Genomic DNA, 25,617 nt, shown 5'->3' on the forward strand with positions numbered 1-25,617 from the left:
GAGAGAGCTATCTCTTGGGTGAGCTTGAGCTTCAAGTAGGTTTTTGGAGGCTGAAAACTTTGGTTTTTCTCCATTTCTCTTCATTTCTAAGTCCACCATAGCCATATCCAACTTGGGGAAGATGATTTTCACAACTCTACACCATCTTGCACACCCCGGATGGCTGTTTTTCAGCAAAACAGTCCTAAAGCTTGCTGAAATTTCTGGTTTTATGTGATATACAGGCTGTTATACTAGTTTATGTGCTCATGGATGAGCCACATGGGTTGGTTTAAAGGTTTTGGCGCTCATGGATGTGACATACAAGCTGTTATACAGGTTTATGAGTTTGTGGATGAGCCATATGGGCTGGTTTATAGGTTTATGAGTTCATGGATGAGCCACATGGGCTGGTTTACAGGTTTTTGTGCTCGTGGAAGAGCCACACGGGCTGTCATACAAGTTTATGCACGTGTGGAAGAGCCATGTGGGTTGTTATACATGTTTGTGCGCCTATGGAAGGACATGTTGGATATCCATATTGCATGAAGGACAGGTTTATGATTGTATATGGATAATCCGGCATCTCCCATGGGAAGAGTAAGGCCCTCAAAGCTTGTACATGTTATATTTCTCCTTGGATAATGAAATACTCCAAGGGGGGGGGGGTGGTGGTCTTTGGCCCATTCCGGCCTCTATGTGGTGTCGGTTGTGCAAATTTTATTTTCAGCTTTGTGGATTGTTTAATGGTTGTGATTAAATGCCGAAATGTTTAATTGTGCTCATGGTCAAAGCGATGCACGCCCACTCCCGCACTTCCTGGGCGAGTTGGCCTTTCCTAGAAGGTACTCGATCAGGAAGATTTGGCTCCAGCGGTGCTGTCTCAACGTAGGCCAATAAAAGAAAGCCTCCAATGCATCTCTCCTCAACGTAGCCAATAAAACAAACCCTCCAATGCTCTCAGTATAGCCTCATGCCCCTATGGCCCGCATATGGTGGAGCATGACTCTGTGTCAAAACCTTTGGCCGCAACTGCTTGGTGACATAAAGTCGACCATGCATCAACATAAAACCATCATTAAGAGTGTAATGATCAGGCCGGTCTCCACTAGACAACTGATCACAGATCCTCCCAAAATCCTCGTCTTGAGCATATTGCTCCCGCATCTCATCAAGCTCATGATAACACAAGAGATACTCTGTCACTTGTGGTTTCCTGGAGAACGCATCCGCCACAACATTCTTCTTGCCATCCACATGAACAATGTGGAAATGGAACATGGACGAGAAATTGGCTCATCTCATGTGCTTCTCTGAAAGCTTGGCCTGAGTGAGGAAATACCTTAAGGTCTGATGATCTGTCTGTATTGTGAAGTTAGCTCCAAGAAGATCGTGCTTCCAAGTAGCAAGAGCATGAATAACTGCCAAAAGCTCTTTCTCACGAATGTGCAAATTCTTCTCAGTCCCATTCAAGAGCCTACTCTCATAGGCAACCACATGCCCATCCTGCATGAGAACAGCTCCAATGCTATTTCCACAAGCATCACATGGCAGTGGGCACTACAAAAGATCGGTGAAGATCCGATAAATCATAATACCAATACAGGACCAGTGATGAGCTTCTCCTTGAGCTGAGAAAAAGCCTCCACCTCTGGCTCAGTCCATTGAAACTTTACTCCCTTCTTAGCTAGTGCATGCAACGGTGAAGCAATCTTTGCAAAGAATCTAATGAACCTTTTGTAGTACGAGTAGAGTCCCAAGAACTTGCATACATCATGCACTTTCTTGAGGTTTGGCCAATTCTTGATTGCTTCAACCTTCGTTGGATCCATACGAACACCATCCTTAGATACTATGTGCCCAAGAAAGTGAATTTCTTCCATGAAAAACTCACTTTTCTTCCCATTAATGACCAATCTATTCTTTTTGAGCCACAGTAGCCAAATGCTCCCTATGCTTCTCCTCCGTGTGAGAATACTCAATCATGTCATCGAAGAAAGTGCTGACAAAAGCATGGTGTGGATGAAAGATCCTATCCATCATCCTATTAAAAGTAGCTGGAGCATTTGTCAAGCTAAAGGACATGACCAAGAACTCATAAAGCCCAAAAGTAGTCCTGAAAGTTGTCTTGTGCGTCTCCTCAGGTCTAATCCTTATCTGACGACCGCTCTTCAAATCTATCTGACTAAAATAAGCCAAACCCTGTAATCTATCCAAGATATCATCAATCCTTGGTATCAGAAACCGATTCTTGATAGTATTCTTATTAAGTGCCCTATAGAGTCAATGCATATCCAAGATTCTTCATTTTTTTGAACCAAGAGAACCGTCCCTGTCATGCCAAAACCAGCGCATATGCTTTGCCCTATATGCTCTCCTTCATCCCCTCTTCTTGACGACCAAAGGGCTCCCAGCAAGGAGCTAAGGTCAGCCCCATATCCAAGTGTACCAACACACATGAACATGGCGGCCACCTGCTGTTTAACCCTGGGCTAGTGCCTCTAGACCAAGATCTGGAAGAGATGAAAAATAACCCTATTGATTTCAAAGTGCACCGTGAAACAATATCTATGGTTTCAATCGCGCGGGGGGGGGGGGGGGGGGGGGATTGTAGCTCAGACAAGATATGGAGAACGATAATTGCCAAATAAATTTATATTCCAGATTGAAAGGAACCAGGTAGGTAAGTCAACCACTACTACATAAGGGATCAGGGTAAACAAATTCCCTGCACAAAACTAAAAAAAGCTACAAGAAGCATGATGCTTTTCCCTTTGCTTTTTGCTCATGGATATGGAGTTCTTTGTAAAACTCCCATGCATCCAACCACACTGATCTTCTCACTAAAGTCCGGTTACTCCCTGTTTTTCGTCCAAGCATCCCATATCACCCAGACCTTGGAAAGCAAAATAACAACACGAAAACTTGAGCTTTGGAAGATCAAGGCGATGGATTTTCTCCTCTCCCCCTTTCGGTTTTTTCCAAGCCTAATCTGAGTAGATCTGGCTTTGATACCAATGTAAAGCCCCCAGGCTAATAGACCTTGCTATTAAGCATTAACAAATAGGAAAAACACACAAAACTTGGGCATCTAGCTCACCTCCCAACCACAGAGCCATTCAGGCTCGCGAGCACAGGGGGATAGTATCATCAGAGACAATTCTCCTGGTGCAAAGTCCATGGCGTCCCATACCATCAGAACACACCCATCGGATGTAAGCACGGAGTAGTCTCAAGGTCTCAAGTCTAGGTCTGAGCAGCTCTCCCTCAAACTGGCTCATAAACTTACTCAAACTAACTTGTGTGTGTGTGTGTGTGTGTGAGAGCATATCTTGATACAAAGTTCTACACCCACTATTGGGCACTGATGATGTTAGTGGGGATGTCGTAGTATCTAGTCCATACTATGCATAATGGAGTTGATAGTTATATAGTCTTGTGGGTTGACTACCATGAGTATATAACATGCACGTTCCTAAAAGGTGAATTTGGGCATGTTCCTGGATTCATCTAGGTATATATATATATATATATATATTATATAGGCCTCCTATAAACTAGAAGCCAAATATAGCACATGTCTCATAATAGCTACTTACCGCCACTTCAGATGCCTTGCCATAGGCTATGGTTAACCTAACTTGAAGGTCTTAACCGTGCATAGCCTTGGACGTAACACATCTGTTGTTCGCATTGCATGCTATTGCTGTGCAAGACCTCACATTGCAGTGCACTTATCTTCAGCTCTTCGTATGCTGCTGTCATACTGCCTGTACACAGCCATACAGGGTTATCTATACAACATAAATAAGAGCATGAGGGCTGATTACTGTGGATGGAGGGCAGGGAGGGTGCTTGTGATCTTCTACCACGGGGCAAGAGCGTGATGATAAGTGGGAGGGCTGGCTGGTCTTTTTTATCTGTAAAAATAGACGAATAGCATGAAAAGCAGAAAGCTCATTATTAAATTCTTGCTTGCCTTATCGTGTAAAGCAATAATAACTCATTAGATTTTGCACACATCATTATTTATTAGTTTTGGATGCCTAGAATGGCCTGTCTCTGTCACGTGCATCCCGCACTTGGATGCCACTGGACATATCTGTACAAGCAAGTGCAGAACCTAGAGTGGAAATTGGTCCCTTGCAGGACGAGTCAGCCAAGGTTCCACTCTAAGCATCCAAGGTCAGGTGTACAAGTCCCGTACATGGTCTTGGTCAGGTGTGCGAGCCCCGCACATGAAGCACTGCCAATCCGTACTGTGAGTCACCCTTTGGAATGATGACAGGTGTTCCGGGTCACGGGTGTTTGGTTTGTAGCCAGATAACAGGCATCTGAGACATATAGCATGTAGAAGAAGGGGCAGCCCTGTGGGCCACCCCAGAAAGGGGTATTAGACCCTTGCCTACCAAAGGGGTAACCCTTGTGGGGCCCCCTAGGGGCCAAGAGGCCCATGGCCAATGCCCAACAGCCAAACCCATGGCGGGGCATGCTGTCGGTCAGCCATGGAGGGCAGTCCAGCAGGCGGCCAGCCTGCGCAGGCTGGACAGCATATGAAAGGCAGCCAGCTCAACCCAGCAAAAGGCGCCTATTTAATGCATGATATTCAGGTCGTGGAGATAATAAACAGGCTGACTGCCTTTACCACCCACCGACCAGCAAATATAGGTGCTATAAAAGCATAGGCTATGAATTCATTTAAGCATTTGATAATTCACAAAGTGCTGAAGCATTCCAAGGGCCAGGACAGCCAAAGGTAGCCTAAGCAAAGGTGAAGCTTGAAGGTCAAGAACAAGATCAACCACAGGCTGAAGGTTTACAGCCATGGGGAGATCTATAGATTTGAGTCTTTTCTCATCATTCAATAAAGCAAATACACCATCCTTGGTGGGGGCCTTGCAGAGGGTATTTTGGACCCGATTGGGTGTACTATGCCTTATTGTCTCTCTCTCTCTCTCTCTCTCTCTCTCTCTCTCATCAGCTCTAGATCCAGGACATGCTCTGCCGCCATCGAGCTACCTTTCCACGTGACATAGCTGAGGGAGACCTCTCGGCCATACTCATTAGCCCCATGCTTGATATTATGGAGAGTGGTATGCCTTCTACTCGGAGTTGATGCTGCTCTCATGTTTCTATGTTCTTAGTATTCCATGATGAGTTTCCATGGACAGTTTTGTATCACCCTAGTGAGATAACTATATTTATGTTTTCTTTCTGTTTTATTCTCCATTCCATGATGAGATATGCCATGGACATTATTGTATCACTTTGGTCTCATAGGCCCATTGTGTCTTTAGTTGACGCTTAATATCCTACTGCCTGAGCTACAATAGCCGCTGCTGCAGTTTGAGGGCACTCTAAGACCTGGTTGATAAAGCACCCAATCAACAGGAGGAGCTCAAGCTATTCATTAGGAAGGTTGCCAAAGCAAACCATGATTGGGACCATAACTGGGAAGCTAGTTGTGCCCGTGAGTGGGTGAGTGTCTAAAGAGAAACCATGCCTCCATCTAGTGAAGTACATGTGGACACGCCGTACTGCAACAGGGCTCAACGTCATAGCCTTCTCCACAAGGACAATCAACTCGAACTATATAAGAATGTCTTTATTGCTTAGGAACCAAATGTCGATGATGTGCCCTTGCTCACCGACAAGAGTGGCTTGTAGGAGGTCTTGGATCTAGCCATGGGTGGGTGTATTGCCGACAAAACTGCAGACCAAGTGGCCCCCAGGAAAGCAATAGACAAGGACAAGAGCTAGAGGTCCACATCCAAGAAAAGGAGGGCTGCCTCGGATGGCGAAGCGGCTGCCATGGAGTCCTTTGAAAGGGGACTCGCAACTATCACGAGAACACAAGCACTAGACAAAGAGCAGCAGGAGGCAGGAAAAAGACAGACATACAAACCGAGGAGTAAGAAAGGGAAGATGTGTGGGTAAAACTGAAGTGCTAAGAAGTAAAACCAAGATACAAGCAAGAAAAAACAAGGAGCATTACTAGTAAGAACGGAAGCAGGTGGCGAAGGAAAAAAATGCAATAGGGGCTAGGGAAAAATGGGGGCATGGGTGGCAACAACAGGGATAAGGCAGAGGCAAGCACTCGAGGGCAAGAAGGGGAGGTGCAATATATGGGAAGAAGGGAAATGTGCTCGGACTCGGACAGGTTGGTCAACATGAGCTGAAGGCACCAATCCAAAAAGTGTACTCGAACGAGTTATGTCCATGTGTAGTATAGCACGTGCACATATCCCCTCCTACTTTGTTTGTTGACGGGGTTGGCATTGCTTGTGAACAAACCATCAACAATGTAGGGTCCTTGAGGTAAAATTACTCATCACCCCTTGGAGGATGCTATCCATGCCAAGAGGGTTACTATAATGATGAAGGATCTTAAATTAGCTAGGATTTTGCGTCGTCACTCAAGACACTTGTAATCAATAGTGGTGATATGTAAAAACATGTCTTTATCAATAGAAAGCTCAATTTTTCTTTGTCTTGTGTAGTCATGGGTTTTTACTTTGGAACACATTTTTTTAAAAATTTAGTTTGAGATATTTTATACTAATGTACCATGTGTAAAATTGAACTCGATTGCATCATGTTTCTCACTCTGAGTTATAAAACACAAAAGTGTAATTTTTTATAAAATCTTCTAGAGAGTTTAAAGATTTACAAAATTTTTTTTTGTTCATTTGAATCGCAAAATTGAATTCTGAATGTGCAACCAAATTTTTTAGGGAAAACTAATTTTTTTCCAAATTATCCGAAACATTTTTTTAGAGCTTGTAAGGCCTTCCAAGCCCTCACATAGGCCTTGGGGGGGGCAATGTGCTCTGTAAGCCCCAGGCACGGGGCGACCTGGGTCCAGACTGCAGCCCCTCCCCCCCGGGGCCTATAGGAGGGCTTGGAAGGCGTGTACAGGCTTTGAAAAAATGCTTCTCACTTCCAGCAGCAATTGAGTTCTCCTGCTTGCCCAGACTGTGTTTTGTTTGGTGACAGATGCGGCACATTGCACGGCCCTGTTCTCGCCATTGCAGCAGTGGTATGTAGATGGATGTAGGTGATCCCCACAGAGATGGTGTTCCTTCCCTTGGCAGAGGCATTTGTGGTTCAGTTCCCCACCAGTGGCTTCCCACCTCCCCTCAGCAGGCGTAGGTGGAAGTAGTGGACAGCCATAGAGCTGGAGAGTTGGAGTGGAAGACCCCATGCCAACGTTCGCGAGGGCAGCGGGCTAGACAGAGGGGGTGCAGCTTTCTCAGTGCATAGCCTGAGGTAACGGCTCCTATGGGGAACTATTACTTGCATTTATCAGAGGATGCTTCAGTTGGGTAGCTAGAGGCAAAGGCTTTAGTGGGTGAGGCCACCGTGCCCATTCCTTGGGAGGGGTCCCACAGAACATCCCTAGTTAGAGTGTCATTGGACTAAGAATCATCCATTGGTTGGACCTCTTGTTGGGGAGGTGCCACACCCCACCACACACCCAAACCAACCCCGTTTCTCCCAGTTTGTTGGCGATCTTTGCCTTACGGACGCTATCAGCCAGGCTTGGCCAGCAGGGAGGCTGGAGCTTGGCTGCTCCAACTCGACAGCTCAAGACAGCTTGCTTGATGTGTAGAGGCATGGGTGGGCACTTCTTCATCTTCTTTCACATCAGTTTTGCAGCAGAGCAAGGTAGCTTCTGATACCTTTGTTGCGAGGGTGACCATCTGGCAGTCACCTGAAGTTGCTCATGGCTGAATGGTGCTAGTTGAGATGCATATTTATCATTCCCATCTGGAGCATCTCGGCATCTAGACAAGTGGCCACTATTCCTTCCAAACCAGCTCCGAAAACCTCCTGAGCCAAGGGGGGCTTGTGTAGAGCCCGCAACCTCTTTCCCTAGGCATGCAGATCCACCTTTGGACCATTCGCGGCCTAGAGAGGGCTCTCTGCCACAGCCTCTTCCCCTGCATCTTTCCCACCAGTGAGGTGTTAGAAGTCATCTCCTGTCTATTTGTATACACCAGGGCCTCTGTTGTGGGTGTGCCCGCCCGTATATCATTTTTCCACACTCCCTGTATTTTTTCCCTATTTTTCCCATTTTTTCCTAGTGGCTGGAGGGCTGCCAGGTGATGCTAGGAGCATCCTATTGCTGGCCGACTTGATCTACTTCAGTCGTGGGCTGTAGGAGTGCTGGCCGACTTGCTTTGCTCAGGCGTAGGCATCTGGAGCTGGCCGACTGCTATTTTCAGCAGTCGTGGACATTTTACACAGTCGTGGGCACCTTCTGGAGCTGGCCGACTGCTCACATGGAGATGTATATATTGCCCCTCAGCCCCCACCACTTTCTCATTCAGTTTTTCGGGATCTTGTGTATAGAGAAGAGTTTACACACCTATCTCTCTGTGTTTCTTGTGCTGATTATTTTCTGCAGTCTACTTGCTCTTGTCTACCCAAGTTTGGTTGTCATTTCCGCTGCATATTCTTACATGAGGGTGGTGGTGTTTTTTGTTTTCGGCCTTGGCATACCCCTCTCTCTTTCCTGATGTAGCCTCCACTCCACTTGTTATGTTCTTACCTGTTTGAGAGTTGTAGTCTGCTCTATGTAGATGTTTTTTTTTGTGAAGGGGAAAAAAATCACGAGTCCTCAATGTGAAAGGCATCATCATACCAACAGTCACATTCCCTTACAGCTAAAATGGACGACCCGCAAACTGACTACTATAGACGATGGTTGCCACCTTCTTTTCCTCCTTTTTTATTTTCAGGCTGCACCACCCACAATCCAAGAGTCAGCCTCTAGAATTCAGCCAAGCAACTGTTTCCAAAAGAGAACAGGATCACCTCTATTTTTGTGTGCATAAAGGTTTAAATGACTAATCTTCTTTTCTTTCCTGCATGATAATGATATTGAGCCATGGAAGGAACTATGATGCCATGACCAACCACTTGTGAAGATGAGATGGTATGAAGGCATCTCTTTTGGAGCCAAAAGCTCTTGAGCAAAAAGTCCTAGACCCTGAATGTTGCATGAAACAATCCTTTTCTGTGAGAAGATGAAGTGTGGAACTGCTTACCGGTTCTGGTTGGAAATTATATTCCCGTTCTAGTAGTGGAATGGAGCAAACGGGTTTCACTGCAAACTGTGAACCGGAGCCCACATAGCAGAGGCTGGGTAGACAGCTGGAAAGTTGAGGCCCTGATATCAAGGAAACAGCCTGCCCAGAGGCAGAGACAGCCGCTGATGTGGAAGGAACATCTGCTGCAACTGGGGGTAGGAACTGAGTTGCAAACTTGCAAAACTTGGACTTGTCTCCCGTGGTGGATTCTGAAGTGCTGAAAGAAATGTTTAGTCAAGGCCTAGAGAGTTGATTTCAAGTCAGGTCTAGAGAAAATGTAAATTGAAGTCATGGTCACCTTCAAAATGGATTACCCTTCCTGACTTATTTCTATGGATATCATTATCATTTAAGGAAGTCAAAAAAACAAGCTCAGCAAGTTTCCTACGTCTTTGATGAAGGAAAGATTTTAATATATTGGGAAGTGATGATATTCTATGGTCTGTGAAGGGAAGTTCATTTATGGAACACAAATAATACCTTAACCTATCTAAGCTTGTAGAACCATGTCTGTAAATCATTGTTTGCTAAGATTTTATTGTAAGTCAACACAAGTGTGCAGGGTACTGGGATGCCAAGGTGGCATTGTGGGGTTGATGCCATGCATTGTGTAAAAGTTTGTCTGAATGAGTGGTTCATGGCACTTGTGGCAATATAAAAGCTCCACAAAATTTCCCCATAATTTCCCCATAATTTGTCTTCTTTTCTTGGTCTGACTTTCGGTTTCTTTGGCTGTTGAAAACGTAGCCCTTTGATTGGGAAGGAGATGTACGCCCTTGTATCCAGCAAAAAGATCTTATTATTTATGAAATGCATGTACGGGGGTTTACACGTCACAAATCTAGTAATGTCAGGCATCCAGGAACTTATTACGGACTAGTAGAGAAGCTTAACCACCTTAAGGTCGGTGCTGACTTATCCAAACCCAACTCACTGCCTTTATTTTTTCTTCCTTTCATAGGTTTAGAATATTGATTTTTATTGTTGTTTAGGTCAAAATTTCACTTGTACTTTTCTGGTGAGTATTGTTCACTCATAAGCTGCTTGTTTCCTGGCAGGAATTGGGCATTAATGCAATTGAACTGATGCCATGCCACGAGTTTAACGAGCTGGAATACTATACATACAATTCAGTGATGGGCGACTACAAGTATTTAGCTGAAATCCTCCTTTTCTGTTGCTGAGACATCAATAAGATGATGTTTCGTTATGTTCAGCCAAGGTTTTGATGTAGCTGCTGTTACTGGAACGGCTGTCCGTAGGATGAACTTCTGGGGCTATTCCACTATAAATTTCTTTTCGCCTATGATTCGATATGCGGCATCTGGAAACCAACATTGTGGTCTCAATGCTATCAATGAATTCAAGACACTTGTAAGAGAAGCACACAAACTCGGCATGGAGGTACAGAGCTTTATACTTGGGTGCATTCTGGATCATACTTATAAGCTTTCTCCTTTTGATGGTATCCAATGAAAATACACTTCTACTAGAATTTATCAAGTTCTTTTGTTTTCTGATTAGTTACATGTGCATATGCAGTACACCCAAATTATGAGAGATGTGAGATGTTAGCTTTATTACCTGTAAAAGCTTCTTTGGTGTGTTCCAATGCAATGCGTAAGTATGTATTTGAACTTTGATTGAGTATTTAGATAGTCACGTTGATTGTCTCTACTCAGAAGGAGTTGGCAAGCTTCTTGCCCTTCAACATGCTTTTGGAAATTTCAATAATGGTTCCGCAGAAGGGCAGGAATAGTCTTCCGGTTATTTGGAATGAAGTCCTTAACAGGAGCTTCGAGGCTCTGAAAGATCCAGTGACCTATGGTGCATTTAGTGGATCCTAGCAACCGGTTTGTGGTTGAGACAGATGCTAGTGATTTTGAGGGGTAGCTCTTTTCCGGGTTGGTCATTCTGTTGCCTTTGAGAACAAGAAGCTCCTTGAGGCTAAGATGCGATACTTGATGCAGGGGAAGGAGTTACTTGTAGTCATCCATGCTTGTCAGAAATGGCAAGATGTGAATATCGGAAGATGGGCCTTTGAACTTGCAGTACAAGTAGATAAAAGTGATGCTGCAGCTTACGCAGCTCCTTGCATGTGACAGGATGCAGAAAAAATATTAAAGCCTTGAGAGTGGAAAATAAAGCATGAAAGAAGCCAGGACATAGTTGGTGGATTGATATGAGTGGACATGAAAGAAGACCTTGTTGCGGAGCCCCAATCACAACTTGTAGAATCAACACACACTAACACTAAGACTTATGCTTGCACAATTACTAAAACTGAAGCAATCACTTACAGGAAACGAACACTTAACACTCACAACAAAACTTAGACATTAACTTACCACACACAAACATGAATTTAACATGAAATCATCTGAGAAGAATCCACCCCCTTGGCCAAGCTTTTCCCGGCTGTGAAGGAGTATCGACCCGATGATCCCAGCTTTGGGCCATCCAAGCGGATCAGATTGGATGATGTTGGTGCAGTCTGGGTGATCTCGAGTCGCAGCAGGTGCAATGACGGAGATGCAAGTGGGAGCAACTCAAAACAATTTCCCTCTTAACTAGTAAATTTTTGGTGATTTCCTAGTTAGAACTAGCAAATTTTAGCTCTCTAACTAGCAAATTTGATTTACTAGATGCCCTTAGAAATTTATCTAGTAAAGTAACGTGAATAAGTAGTAAACTAAAGCATTTTGCTATATAGTATTTCAAGACATCTGTGATTTTGTGATAGGCGCGGCATTATGGCTGAGTCTGCCCTGCATCTCTGGAGGTTTGATAGAAACTCAGTACGAAGGGCTTTGTGTGAATATATGCTCTTATGTGTGTGTGTGTGGAGTGCGTGTGTGAGAGCATATCATTCGGGACCCTATTGGCAGCACAGGGCTCCTGATTGGTTGAGATCTCCACCCTGCTTGGTGTGAAATCTCCATTTTGTAAAATTTTTTCATACTTAATAGAAGTCTCCTTTCTGGAAAAAAAAAAGGTGAATTTGGGCATGTTCCTGGATTCATCTAGGTATATATGTCAGAAGAGCCCCAAAATGTGGCATGTAAATACCAAGATGGATCGGAATGACAATATCAAACAATATCAAGCAGCAATGTTATTGCGTCTCCCACCTAGTGCTTGAAACAACTCCACCTTAGTGAGTGCAGCTTGGTGCATGAACTTATGTGTCACAGGCTCCAAGCCAAGCACCTGGATATAAATATTCTTGCATGGGACATATGTCGGCTTTTTGCTCTCTTTTTTGGAATCCTTCGCATGAGTACCTAGGGAACTCAGCGATTGTCACTGAATAGCTCAATCCCAAGGCCCTTGACCCTTCTGTGCTTACATAAAACACATGAGACTCATTACAAACTGCAGGTGCTTCTCTAATGACCTGCGTATCCAATGTTCACCCTTTTTGAATATTGTCATGAAAGTCCTTGGTTAGTTTGTTCCTCCAGTTGACAATCTTTGCATCCTTGAATTTGGATCAAAAGGATGAAAGAACCTTCCCCGTATTGTTGGTGGTACCCTACAAAGGGGACACACGGGGAGTAACACCGTGCAACACAAACCTATTCAAAGTGAGCATTTCTATCTCCTGAGGTTGAAGAGATGCATCCTCCTCCACCGGCCAAACTCCTGAAGCGGATCCCAGTGTCCCAATAACTTGATTCTCATCGACAATCTAAGAATGCTCTTGTGTACTGTTACAAAATGAAACCGGCCTCTGATAGAAACCAGAGTGCGGTAGACTAGCAGTCACCCGTCCACTTGTAGTCTAGATGTGAAAAAAAAACAGATTGGAGCTAGAGTGCCCAAATCTGAAAACAAAGCGACACCTGTTGGCCCCAAAGCTTGGCGCCCCTTGCGGTATTTCTTTATTCAATTCCAAAAATATGAATGGCTGAGTACAATAAAAATCAGCCAAGAGATTATACCTGTATGTCCAATCTGACGGCCCACAATACCTCTTAGCACAGAGGATCTATGCACACAGATCTGTGTCTCCAAATAACACACTGTGCCTCCCTCTGATCAGCCAAGACCACTAAGCAGGGCAGCCATGAGCATACATCTGGCATAACTCAAGTACATGATTCAACATCTCAGCTCATACATACATGTACTGTCCAAACTCTGTCTCAACCCTTGTCAATCTGCCATACCCCTCCTCTCACAAGGGGCCAGATAGCTCATATCTGCAAACAGACATCAAGCAGTAGAAAGAGAGATAGATGAACAGATGAGGAGCTTACCAAAATCAGCTCGTGAATCAGCACTGGAGGAAGCAACGGTACCAATCTGTATTGCAGGCACTTGTTTCCACAACCCTGCTTCACATGCATGCACGTACTTGTCTGTACCCTCCTCCTTGTGTTCACTTCTATGCTGTCTTTAAATGTACAGATTTGAAAACAGCCGCGTACCCGTCTGTACTACCTCGGGATACGTGCCAAGAGTTGTACTTGCAAACGCCGCCTGCAGCCAGCACCTGGACTCGCTTGAATCTGCGCAGTCAGTCTGTCCAGAACCTGTCTAGCGCCGCCAGCAGCCGTACTGCTGTACCTGGACTGTCCGTACACTGTACGGCAGTCGTATAGTGTTGTACCTGCTGTTGCGCAGGCTGTACCAGCAACTGCAGCCTTCTGTTACAGCCGCCGCCCACTCTCCTGGTGCAGAGAACACTCAGCGCAGCCTGTACCTACTACCACCTGTCCGTACAGGACTGTACGGCTGGTTGGTACAGAGAAAAACAGCAGCAAACCAGCCTTCAGCACTCGACCAGTTTCTCCTCAGCTTTTCCACGCTTCCCCACAAGAGTGCCTATGCTCCACGACTCCTTTTCCCAAAAGCTAGAGAGAGGGGGAGGAGAGAGAAGCACACACTCCAAAAGTGGAGTGGCCTCCTCCCCATAAAAATCCTAGGGCCCCCAAACTTTAAAAGTCCCTAGGGGCAACTTTAATAAACATTAAAAGTTTAATGTTCTAGTTCCCCCCTTCACACCTAGGGATGTCCACACATCTTTAACTCTGTCCGGGCACCCCCCATGTGAATCATTCAATATTCTGACTCTGCAACCACCATGCCCACACTTGTGCTGTTCCATTTTCACAGGGCCATGACATACCCCCCTCTTGAAAAATGGCAAGCGTCCTCGATTGCATTCTGGTGATGCAGCAAAATATCCAAAGTGAAATATACAGTATGGCAAGATCAGCGTCTTAATCTCTCTAAGCCATGCACATGTATCAACATTCACTGCAAAACAATGGCATAGTAATAGTCCAAGTTGTATACCACTGTGAACCATACATATCCACAAAATCTCATGTGACTAGTACACATATATCATAGAAGTCCCATAAACAGATGTACTGTCAGCCTCAGTACCTTCGGGTGAGACAAAAACTGCACCAAGCGACCTCTAGATGTCATCTGAGCCTGTCTGTATCAAGGGAGTGGAGGTGCTACTCCCCTCTTGAGCATCAGGTAATGCTCCAGACCCATGCTCTGCCGAACCTGAATGAGCCACAACAAGAGTCGGCTCTAACTCAAAGGCATCGAGATAAAGCTGCAAAACCTGAGGTGAATCTGTTAAGTCACCTTCCTCCATCCACTTCGCATCCATCGGTGAATAGTTCTTGAACTTCACAAGATAGCGACGGGAAACTTTACCTCGTACCTTCCTTTCTTTATGTGCCAGTATCTGCTCTGGAATCAGAACCTCATCAAGTTCCTCAACTTCCGGCGGAGCCTCATCTGATACATCCTCAGGCACATCCCCACGGAAAGGTCTAAGAAGACTCACGTGAAAAGCATTGTGAATCCTCCAGTGATCTGGTAACTTCAAACGATAGGTTACCTCACCAATCTTTTCCAAAACCTGAAAAGGCCCATAATATCGCATGCTCAACTTAGGGAATAAGCGCTCTTTACCCTTCATCTTCTTGAGTCTAGCCTTTTCAAAGCGCAAAAGAACCCAATCACCCAATGCAAACTGTAAATCACGTCTGTGAAACGGTCTACGGCTTTCTTTTGCTTCTGCTGAGTTTTCTGGAGGGCTAACTTAACTCTCCGATAAGCTTCATCCAAGCTCTCCACATACTGATCAGCCTCAAAGATCTTATCCTTTGTATGCAAAATGGGTGGTACCTTCTTCCCTCCTTCTACAATCTCAAAAGGCGCCTTGCCTGTCGAGGTATGTACAGTGTTGTTATACGCAATCTCCACCAAAGGAAGATACTTTTCCCGTTGTTGCTTGTGCTCTGACACATAACACTTGAGAAGATCCAACACTGTAGAGTTATCCTCTTCTGACTGACCATCTGTCTGTGGATGAAATGACGATGAAAACTTGAGAGTTGTACCCATGTTGTCAAACAACCCTCTCCAGAACAAACTCGTCATCCGTGGATCACGGTCACTAATGATAGACGTAGGCAAGCCATGATACTTGAAGATGTTCGCCATGAACAACTTCACCATATGATCCACTTTGATCGTCTTACGCACGGGAATGAAATGAGCCTGCTTACTGAACCTGCATATGATAGTCCAGATGCCATCATTTCCCGTTTGTGTCCGTGGAAGATCAAATATAAAATCCATGGCAATGCTCTCCCAAGGTCTATCCGGAATAGGTAAAGGCTGTAATAACCCTGGTGTCTTCTGACGGTCAAACTTTACCTTGTGACATACGATGCATTGCCTCACAAAGGCATCAACATCTCTTCTCAAGGTTGGCCAATAAAAGAAAGTCTCCACTGCTTTGACCGTGGCGTCAATACCTCTATGACCTGCATACGGTGGAGCATGACTTTCAATCATAACCTTGAGTCGCAATGGCCTGGTAACACACAGTCTGCCATGCATCAATAAAAACCCATCTCTGAGAGTGTAATGCTCATGCCGCTGACCCTCAGACATCTGATCATACAACTTTTCAAAATCCTCATCATGGGCATACTGCTCTTTCATTTCATCAAGCTCATGATGATAAGCAAGTGAAACTGCACAGACCTGTGGCTTGCGTGACAAAGCATCTGCCACTACATTCTTTTTGCCTTTCACATGCACAATCTGGAAGTGAAACATTGACAAAAAGTTTGCCCAACGCATATGCTTCTTTGAAAGCTTAGTTTGCGGGAGGAAATAACGCAAGGTTTGATGATCTGTCTGGACAGTAAAATCAGCCCCAAGCAAGTAGTGTTTCCATGTAGAAAGAGCGTGAATTACAGCCAACATCTCTTTCTCATAAACCTGTAAATGCTTCTCAGCATCTTGCAAAACTCTACTCTCATAGGCTATGACATGTCCCTCTTGCATGAGAACTGCACCAATGCTACTTCCACATGCATCACACTGGACAACAAAAGCCTTTCGGAGGTCCGGTAACACCAATACTGGATCCGAAGTAAGCTTTTCTTTGAGCTTTTTGAATGCTGTAATTTCCCGATCAGCCCATCTAAACGGAGTTGCCTTCTTCGTCAAAGCATGAAGAGGTGAAGCAATTTCAGCAAAGTGCCGTATGTACCGCCTGTAATAGGAACACAATCCTAGAAAACTGTGCACATCATGCACGGTCCTCAAAGCTGGCCAATTAAGTATTGCTTCCACCTTTGCTGGATCCATACGGACTCCATGCGCAGACACAATATGCCCCAAGAAATGTATCTCTTGCAAAAAGAACTCACTCTTCTTGCTATTAACAACCAGCCTATGGTTTCTGAGTTCTGCAAACACAATGGCCAAATGCCTTCTATGCTCTTCCTCAGTTTGTGAATGCACAATCATATCATCAAAGAATGTGCCCACAAACTCTCTATGAGGCCTGAAAATCCTGTCCATCATTCTGTTAAATGTGGCAGGCGCATTCGTCAAACCAAAGGGCATAACCAAGAACTCATACAACCCAAACGTGGTTCGGAATGCTGTCTTATGCACATCCTCGGGTCTAATGCGTATCTGATGATACCCACTTTTCAAGTCAATACGACTAAAGACTGTGGAGCCCTGTAAGCGGTCCAAAATGTCATCGATCCTCGGTATGGGGAATCGATTCTTGATGGTGTTCTTGTTCAGCGCCCTGTAATCAATACACATGCGCCAAGAACCATCCTTCTTCTGCACTAAGAGCACAGGTGAGCAAAAGGGTGATGAGCTAGGCTGTATCAACCCCTTATTCAAAAGCTCCTGCACCTGACTCATAATCTCTTCCTGTTGGGCTGCACTAACACGGTACGGCGGTCTATTCGGTGGAGTACTACCAGGAATCAGATCAATGGCATGATCTTCTGGCCTCTCAGGAGGAAGTTCTCCTGGCAATGACTTGGAAAAACAATCTTGAAACCCACATAAGAAATCAGTCCTGTCCTTATCTAACATAGACAAATTAGACTTAGACTCATCATCTTGTGCATCCTTTACATAAATCAAGTACGCGGAAAGATGCTTTTTCATTACTGATGAAATCGCCGAAGCGGATACAATAGGAACAGATTCCCCTTTGAGTTTTACATCCAATACATGTTCTTTCCCTCTATGAGTCAGAGTGATTTTCCTATTGTAAGTATCCACCACCGCATGTACCCTGTGGCACCATGGCATCCCCAACAAAACATCACAGCCATCCAAAGGCATGATGAAGAACTCTTCGCTGTCCACATAACCCTGCAAATGAAGCCGAAGCTTCCCAATGATAGGAGTAACGGGTTCGGCATACCCTGGACAAGCCATATTAGCCTCATGTAACGGCCCCATCTCCTCTGCGCGAATCCCCAATCGGCCAGCCAAATTTGGTGGAATGAAGTTGGCTCTAGCACCACCTGTGTCAAAGAAGATCAAGGCATTCTGATCTCTCAATTTGCCCCATGCCCTGCACAACTCTGTGGCTTCACCACCTGGCTGTTCCCCCACAAGATCAGGAACTAAGCCTGTAGAAGGCTTTTGTTTCTTTGGCTTGGGCTCTCCTTTATTGTCAGAGTCCTTTTGGGACTTTCTTTTGGGACAATTGAATGACATATGCCCCTCTTCAGTACAGTAAAAACACTTATGAGCATCTCTCAAAGCCTGTCTTTCCTCAGAAGTCCTCTTGGGCATTGGCAACTTCTTATACTTCGTCTCTGAAGACCCTCTAGCATCACGAGAAGCATGCCCAAGTTTTTCAGCTTTCTTGCCCAATTTCTTACTGCCTTTAAACCCAGATGAACCACCATTGAGTAACGCATTAGCTGTCATAGCATTTTCAATCATCTGTGACATGTTCGTTACTCGTCTTGATACAATAATCTCGTACCTCTTTGGGCAGCCCACAACAATACTTCTCTACCTGCTCAGATAATGGCACCACACGATAAGAAGTCACTGGGAGTAAAGCTTCCCAAAACTTCTTGTTATAATCCTCCAAACTATCACACTTTGAAGCATCCAACTTGTGCCATGCGGTCATAACATCCACCTCAAATGTAGATGTGAGCCATACGGAAGAGAAAACCTGTTTAAATTGGACCCATGTAGTGGGTGCTATGCCCTGCAAAAGAAGAGTAGACCACCACTGCAAAGCATTGTCCTTGAGAAAAGTGGCAGCTTTCCTCACCTTAGAGGACTCTGTGTAATTCCCACCAGAAAAAGCAGCATCAAACTGCTGTAAAAAGGTAAGTGCTTTAAGTTTATCCTTGGCCCCACTGAATGTGTCAAACTTCACTGCAGCTCCCCCTTCCTTGTAATCCTTCGCCTTTCCCATAGGTGTTAGATTATCATATGGAAGTGGTTTCGCAAGATTGCTGCCCCCAACATTCATACCCATCATTGGGTCAACATTTCCCATTCCCATACCAGGCATACCATACATTCCAGCCATGTTTCCAAACATTCCATTATGCATACCTGGCTGCATGCCACCAAACATATTGCCTTGCATCCCAGGTTGCATGCCTCCAAACATATTTCCTTGCATACCAGACTGCATACCACCATACATATTCCCCTGCATACCAGGCTGAAAATTAGCTCCAAAAGGCCCATGCATACCCATGCCTCCCTGAGGATAACCCCCAGTCATAGATTGGAACACCGAGCCACCACCAAAATAACCTGGATGCATGTTCTGCTGAGGAATAGGTGGCTGTCCATAGAAGGAACTCTGAGAGTTTGCACCATAAGCATGCTGCATGTTCGGAAACTGGCCAAAAGATGGTTCCTGTGGGATGGCGCCACTATGACCCTGCGGAAGATTCTTAGAACGAACCTTCTTCTTCTTTTTCTCGGGCTTTGTGCGGGATCTCATAAATTCAGCAAATCTCTCACTCTGTGTGAGCTGCATAAATACATCCATAACACTAGCCAAACGATCTTTGAACCGAGCATCATCATCCTCTTTACCATGCACATCTTCTGGCTGTGTTACATCCTCATAAGGCTCAACATCTGCAGCCTGTTCTCCTGCAAAAATATCCTCAGATACATCTCTCTCAGGAGAAGTCTCTTGTTCTTCTTCTTCATGATAGAAGTACTCATCCTCTGTATCAGACATGTTTGTTGAATTTTCAGCGATGGCTTTCTTCAAAGCAACCACGAGCTCACCCCCTTCAGAAAGTTGATGATTGGTCCCGGGGACGGAACCTTGAAACCGGCCTCTGATAGAAACCAGAGTGCGGTAGACTAGCAGTCACCCATCCACTTGTAGTCTAGATGTGAAAACAAAACAGATTGGAGCTAGAGTGCCCAAATCTGAAAACAAAGCGACACTTGTTGGCCCCAAAGCTTGGCGCCCCTTGCGGTATTTCTTTATTCAATTCCAAAAATATGAATGGCTGAGTACAACAAAAATCAGCCAAGGGATTATACCTGTATGTCCAATCTGACGGCCCACAATACCTCTTAGCACAGAGGATCTATGCACACAGATCTGTGTCTCCAAATAACACACTGTGCCTCCCTCTGATCAGCTAAGACCACTAAGCAGGGCAGCCATGAGCATACATCTGGCATAACTCAAGTACATGATTCAACATCTCAGCTCATACATACATGTACTGTCCAAACTCTGTCTCAACCCTTGTCAATCTGCCATACCCCTCCTCTCACAAGGGGCCAGATAGCTCATATCTGCAACAGACATCAAGCAGTAGAAAGAGAGATAGATGAACAGATGAGGAGCTTACCAAAATCAGCTCGTGAATCAGCACTAGAGGAAGCAATGGTACCAATCTGTATTGCAGGCACTTGTTTCCACAACCCTGCTTCACACGCATGCACATACTTGTCTGTACCCTCCTCCTTGTGTTCACTTCTATGCTGTCTTTAAATGTACAGATTTGAAAACAGCCCCGTACCCGTCTGTACTACCTCGGGATACGTGCCAAGAGTTGTACTTGCAAACGCCGCCTGCAGCCAGCACCTGGACTCACTTGAATCTGTGCAGTCAGTCTGTCCAGAACATGTCCAGCGCCGCCAGCAGCCGTACTGCTGTACCTGGACTGTCCGTACACTGTACGGCAGTCGTACAGTGTTGTACTTGCTGTTGCGCAGGCTGTACCAGCAACTGCAGCCTGCTGTTTACAGCCGCCGCCCACTCTCCTGGTGCAGAGAACACTCAGCGCAGCCTGTACCTACTACCACCTGTCCGTTCAGGACTGTACGGCTGGTTGGTACAGAGAAAAACAGCAGCAAACCAGCCTTCAGCAGTCGACCAGTTTCTCCTCAGCTTTTCCACGCTTCCCCACAAGAGTGCCTATGCTCCACGACTCCTTTTCCCAAAAGCTAGAGAGAGGGGGAGGAGAGAGAAGCACACACTCCAAGAGTGGAGTGGCCTCCTCCCCATAAAAATCCTAGGGCCCCCAAACTTTAAAAGTCCCTAGGGGCAACTTTAATAAACATTAAAAGTTTAATGTTCTAGTTCCCCCCTTCACACCTAGGGATGTCCACACATCTTTAACTCTGCTCGGGCACCCCCCATGTGAATCATTCAATATTCTGACTCTGCAACCACCATGCCCACACTTGTGCTGTTCCATTTCACAGGGCCATGACACAAAACCAAAGGAAACCTCCCACCGTTCCACTAGGGTATTGTCGACACTCCCAAAAACAAGGTCTACCAGTGGATTTATGTTCTCCTTTGGGATTGGTGCTTTGACATGGATCAGCAAGAAGCAGCTAACACTTGCCTTGTCGAGTGCGGAGGCAGAGTATAGGAGTGCTGCAATGGCAGCATATGAGGTAGGTTGGTTGTGTTGGACAAATGGACAAAATGATGGGTAGATTACCCTCATGAGAGATCAAGGATCCTCATTATGAAACTGGGAATTATGGAAAAAGGGTTGTCGAAACCGATCTCAAACTGGAATTTTACTTGCATTGGAACCTTTGTTTTTTCATTCAAAGCACTGTTTTACGCCAGAATGCTGGAGGAAGCATTTGGCTTATGTTTTTCTAAGAGGAGGTTCGTTGGAACAGCTGGCGGGGAGTCGTCAAGAGACGTTGCTCGCGGCAAAGCCTGCCGAGGTCTTGACCAACCTCGGTACGGTTAAAATGGTGCGCTTCCGGTACGATGGGCGAGGACCGACGAAGCGGTCCCTGAGTGAAGTACAAGGACACCTAAGGAGGATCCTAGAGGGTTCTTACCAGGCGATGGATGGGCTCGCGGTTGCTAGGACACCCATGTGTACGTCGAGGAAGATTTCGGATGGACAAAAAGGAAAGATTTTTGAGAACCAAATTTTGATACTGGATCTCGTTGGTTGGTTAGCTGGTCTTCAACGAAGAGTTCAAAGGATACATTTTTGTAATACAATGGACTCGGAATTTTGGAAAATGATGATCAGAAATATTATGATTTCTATTGAAGGATTGTTTTTAAAGCCAATCGAATCTGTTATAAATGGCAATTTCATATTGGGTGTGTACGTGATATGCCTACCTTGATTTTTGCATGAATTGCCGGCTAGGGGGCCAGGGAACTCTTTTCCTTAGTACTCGGACAAAAACCCAACCAAATCTTTATAAAGGAATCCCACCAATTCAGTGGTCGGGGTGGTTGGCTAACCCATGGGCCGGATGGGGTTAGGCTGGATGAGAGGATTCCTGAGAAACAACTAGATACGATTAGTTACGTTATTTGGTTTTAAATCCTGAGAAGACCTTGTTCTATGGGAGGGGATCATCGGGTGTGCCTCGTAAATGAGGAAAAAAGCGGTGATTCCATGGACCAAGTGCAAGTCTCTTCTTGATCTGACCATGTGACTTCAGTTTTGGTCTTATCAGTTTAGACTTGACTCGTTAGAGTAATTTCCCCGTTAGAAGATTTTTTCCAATTGGCGGAATCGCCCGTGCCTTCCGGGCGAGAGGAGTCTTCCGGTTTCGGTCTCGGAGGGGCCGCCCGGGCTAGCCTCTCGTCCCGGACATCCGTGGGCGAGGCCCCGAGTGTGTGGACCCCGCCCCGCGCGGGAGGCCGACGCCGCTCCCGCCCCCCCGGCAGGAGCCCCGGAGCGGGCGGGGGACCTCACACCACACGAGACGTCCTTCTTTGACTCTCTGTCAGCTGTTGCAACATTTTCCACTTAGGTCTCCACGACCTCATTCCACAAGATAGTCAAAATGCTTCCCCCAGCATTCTTGACGTAAAACAATCTTTAAAGAACATGTTTCACATACAAATACAGTTTCCAAGCAAAATTCCCATCCTTCCAGATTATTCCACATCAGTACTCATCATTTCATATCATTCCCTCATTATTCCACATTATCCCACGTCATTTCTTATTATTCCACATTTTCCCACATCAATTCACATCACATCATTCCACATCAATTCACATCATCTCACATCATTTCACATTCATTCACATCATCCCATCATCTCACATCATTTCACATTCATTCACATCATCCCACATCATTTTCACATTCATTCACATCATCCCAAATCATTTCTACATTCATTCACATCATCCCACATCATTTCTACATTCATTCACATCACTACACATTAACCCACATCATTTCCCATCAATCCTCATCACTTCACATCATTCCTCACATCAATCCACATCAACTCAAATTATTTTCCATCAATCCACATCACTCCACAGGTCGATCCACATTAATCCACACATCAATTCACACATTCCGCATATCATTCCACACATCACCCACATTATTCCACTCATCACTACACATCACTACACATTATTCCACTCATCACTACACATCACCCCTTATCACTCGACATCATTCTATCCTCAGTCAATTTTTCACGAACAAGATGGTCTCTTTTCGTTTTGAGCGAATCAGGTTCGAGTATCAACTTTTCTTGATCTAGTTATCAGAATCTTTGTTCCACATTCAACCAGATTAAAAGTACAGTTACTCTACTTTTCATACTGACAGACTTTGTAAGTCTCGGCCATTACTTGGCTTAGTTAAGGCAACTTTTTTTTTTGACTCAATTCAGTTAAATTTCGTTCTCTTTTGGATCCTCGGTTCTTTCAAGAATTCCAGATTCCTTTTCCAGGGAATATAGGAATAAGTCAGTCACAAGTATTTACATTCATTCAACTAAGCGTGTTTCTGGTCTTTTTTTGGGAAATTCCTTTTCCCGTTCAGAATGTACCCAAGATTCTATTTTTCAAGAATCTAGTCGTATACTTCACAATTTCAGAAGTTAATTATGTTCGTGATTCCTCTTTCTGATTAAAATTTATCCATGTTTTCTCGATGCATTCCTATGAATAATTTCACATTCTCTTCTTAGTTTTCTCAAAATAAAATATCATGAAAATTTATCTTTTAGCATAAAATATTTATGCACACATACTAATTCATTTTTTTAAATCTAAATGAATTATATTCATAATCCTTTTCATAATTCTTTGTAAAATTTTATGCATAACCTTCTTTATTTTTTTGGCAAATGAATAATGCTCAAATCTCTACTTTTAGCATAAAATTTATTATGCATAAATTCATTTTCTAATGATAAAAATTTTACTATAGCTTCTCCGCATTTTCTATGAAATGATAATGCTTAAAATTCCACTTTTAGTATAAAAATTATTATGCAAAAATTCATTTTCTAATGATATAAATTTTGCCATAGCTTCCCCACATTTTCTATAAATTGAGAATGCTTAAAACTCCACGTTTAGCATAAAATTTAATCTATGCATAAACTCATATTCTAATGATACAAATTTTGCCATAGTTTTTTCGCATTTTCTATGAAATGATAATACTCAGAATTTCACTTTTAGTATAAAAATTAATTTATACATAAACCTTTATTTTCTAATGATAAAATTTTGCCATAGCTTTTTCATGCTCAAAAGTATACTTTTAGCATAAATTTGAATTTATGAATAAACCTTCATTTTCTAATTATAAAAATTTGTCATAACTTTCTCTCATGTACTATGAAATGATAATGCTAAAAATTACACTTTTAATATAAAAGTTAGTTTATGCATAAACCCAAGCTTAAACATAAACATTAATTCATCATAAATCAAGAAAAGCATGGTTTTAAGAGAAAAACCACAAAATAAAATGCTTCCTAAGCATGAGGGAGGTTAGGAAGAAGATTAACATAAAAAGGAGAGCATAAACTTCATTGTTTAGGCTTACCCTGGTTTGCTTGATTGTTTACCTTGCAAAAGTTGTGTAGCTCTCAAGGAAGAGGCTTAGCCACCAAGGGAAAAGGTTAATCTTCAAGAGAAGAAGAGGTTTAGTGAAGCACCAAGGCTTCACAATGGAGGGCCAATGAAGAGGGAAGAGGAAAATACACTAAATTGAAAATTACGCTAGCATAGAATTACTCTAAGATGAAAATACAAAGGAATGGGAGTCTATTTATAGGTGAGGGAGGCCACCATTCAAGCCCAACTAGGATCTAGAGGCTTCCAGCTTCAGTTTGATTCATTTTAGACAAGTTTTAGTCGAGTTTTGCTCATTTTTTGATCTAGTTTGGAAGAGGAAAGAGGAGAGATGAAATATCTAGCCGCTTTATGATATTTTTGAATAAAAAAATGCTTCCTTGATGTGATTTCTAGGCGCCTCCTTGATGAAGGGTTTTCCCTCTCCTGAGGTGTCACAAAACCTCCAAAAAGTCTCCTAAAATATCTGAAAATTCATAATTGAGAAACCTTCACCTCATGTGAGCCTTTCTTTAATATTTTCTTGTGGATAATTTTAAATTTTTTTATTTTTCATTTATTTTTATTCTCCAACCTTAATGAATAAGGATATCACATTTTCAAATTCAAAAGAATTGAATAAAGCTTAGAACTTTGAACTAGGGGGCTACTTGGTTCACCCATCGTCCACATCTAATGCAACTTAGGAATTTCTGATTAAAATTCTGTTTCAGGGGATCACTTCCTATTATCTGGAAGAAAATACTTCTCCAAAAATATTTCAGATTTTTATTACCTCTCTCTAGAATATTTTCTCTCTCTAAACCAAAACATGGCCAAATAAGATCTTTTTCCCATTCTGAAGGGGGGAATGATTACAAGAGACTGAAGGGGAGATTCTTATATCT

At 43.9% G+C, this 25,617-nt stretch overlaps 1 protein-coding gene across 4 annotated transcripts in view; it reads left to right on the forward strand.

Annotated features, from left to right (window-relative positions):
- ISA1 (isoamylase 1) overlaps positions 1-25,617 on the forward strand; it is a 154,894-nt gene that overhangs the window by 13,798 nt on the left and 115,479 nt on the right. For all 4 annotated transcript variants that reach the window (XR_015263198.1, XR_015263199.1, XM_086781408.1 and 1 more), the window contains exons 4-6: positions 9,822-9,977; positions 10,133-10,224; positions 10,337-10,478. Coding sequence is in view for 2 of the 4 variants with exons in the window: in XM_086781408.1 (XP_086637534.1) it covers positions 9,822-9,977; positions 10,133-10,224; positions 10,337-10,478 (390 nt within the window). In the remaining 2 variants the exon portion in view is untranslated. The remainder of the gene's footprint in view (positions 1-9,821; positions 9,978-10,132; positions 10,225-10,336; positions 10,479-25,617) is intronic.

This window comes from Cibotium barometz, chromosome 43 (genome assembly GCF_041138505.1).
Source record: "Cibotium barometz isolate CiBa-2024 chromosome 43, ASM4113850v1, whole genome shotgun sequence".
NCBI lineage: Eukaryota > Viridiplantae > Streptophyta > Polypodiopsida > Cyatheales > Cibotiaceae > Cibotium > Cibotium barometz.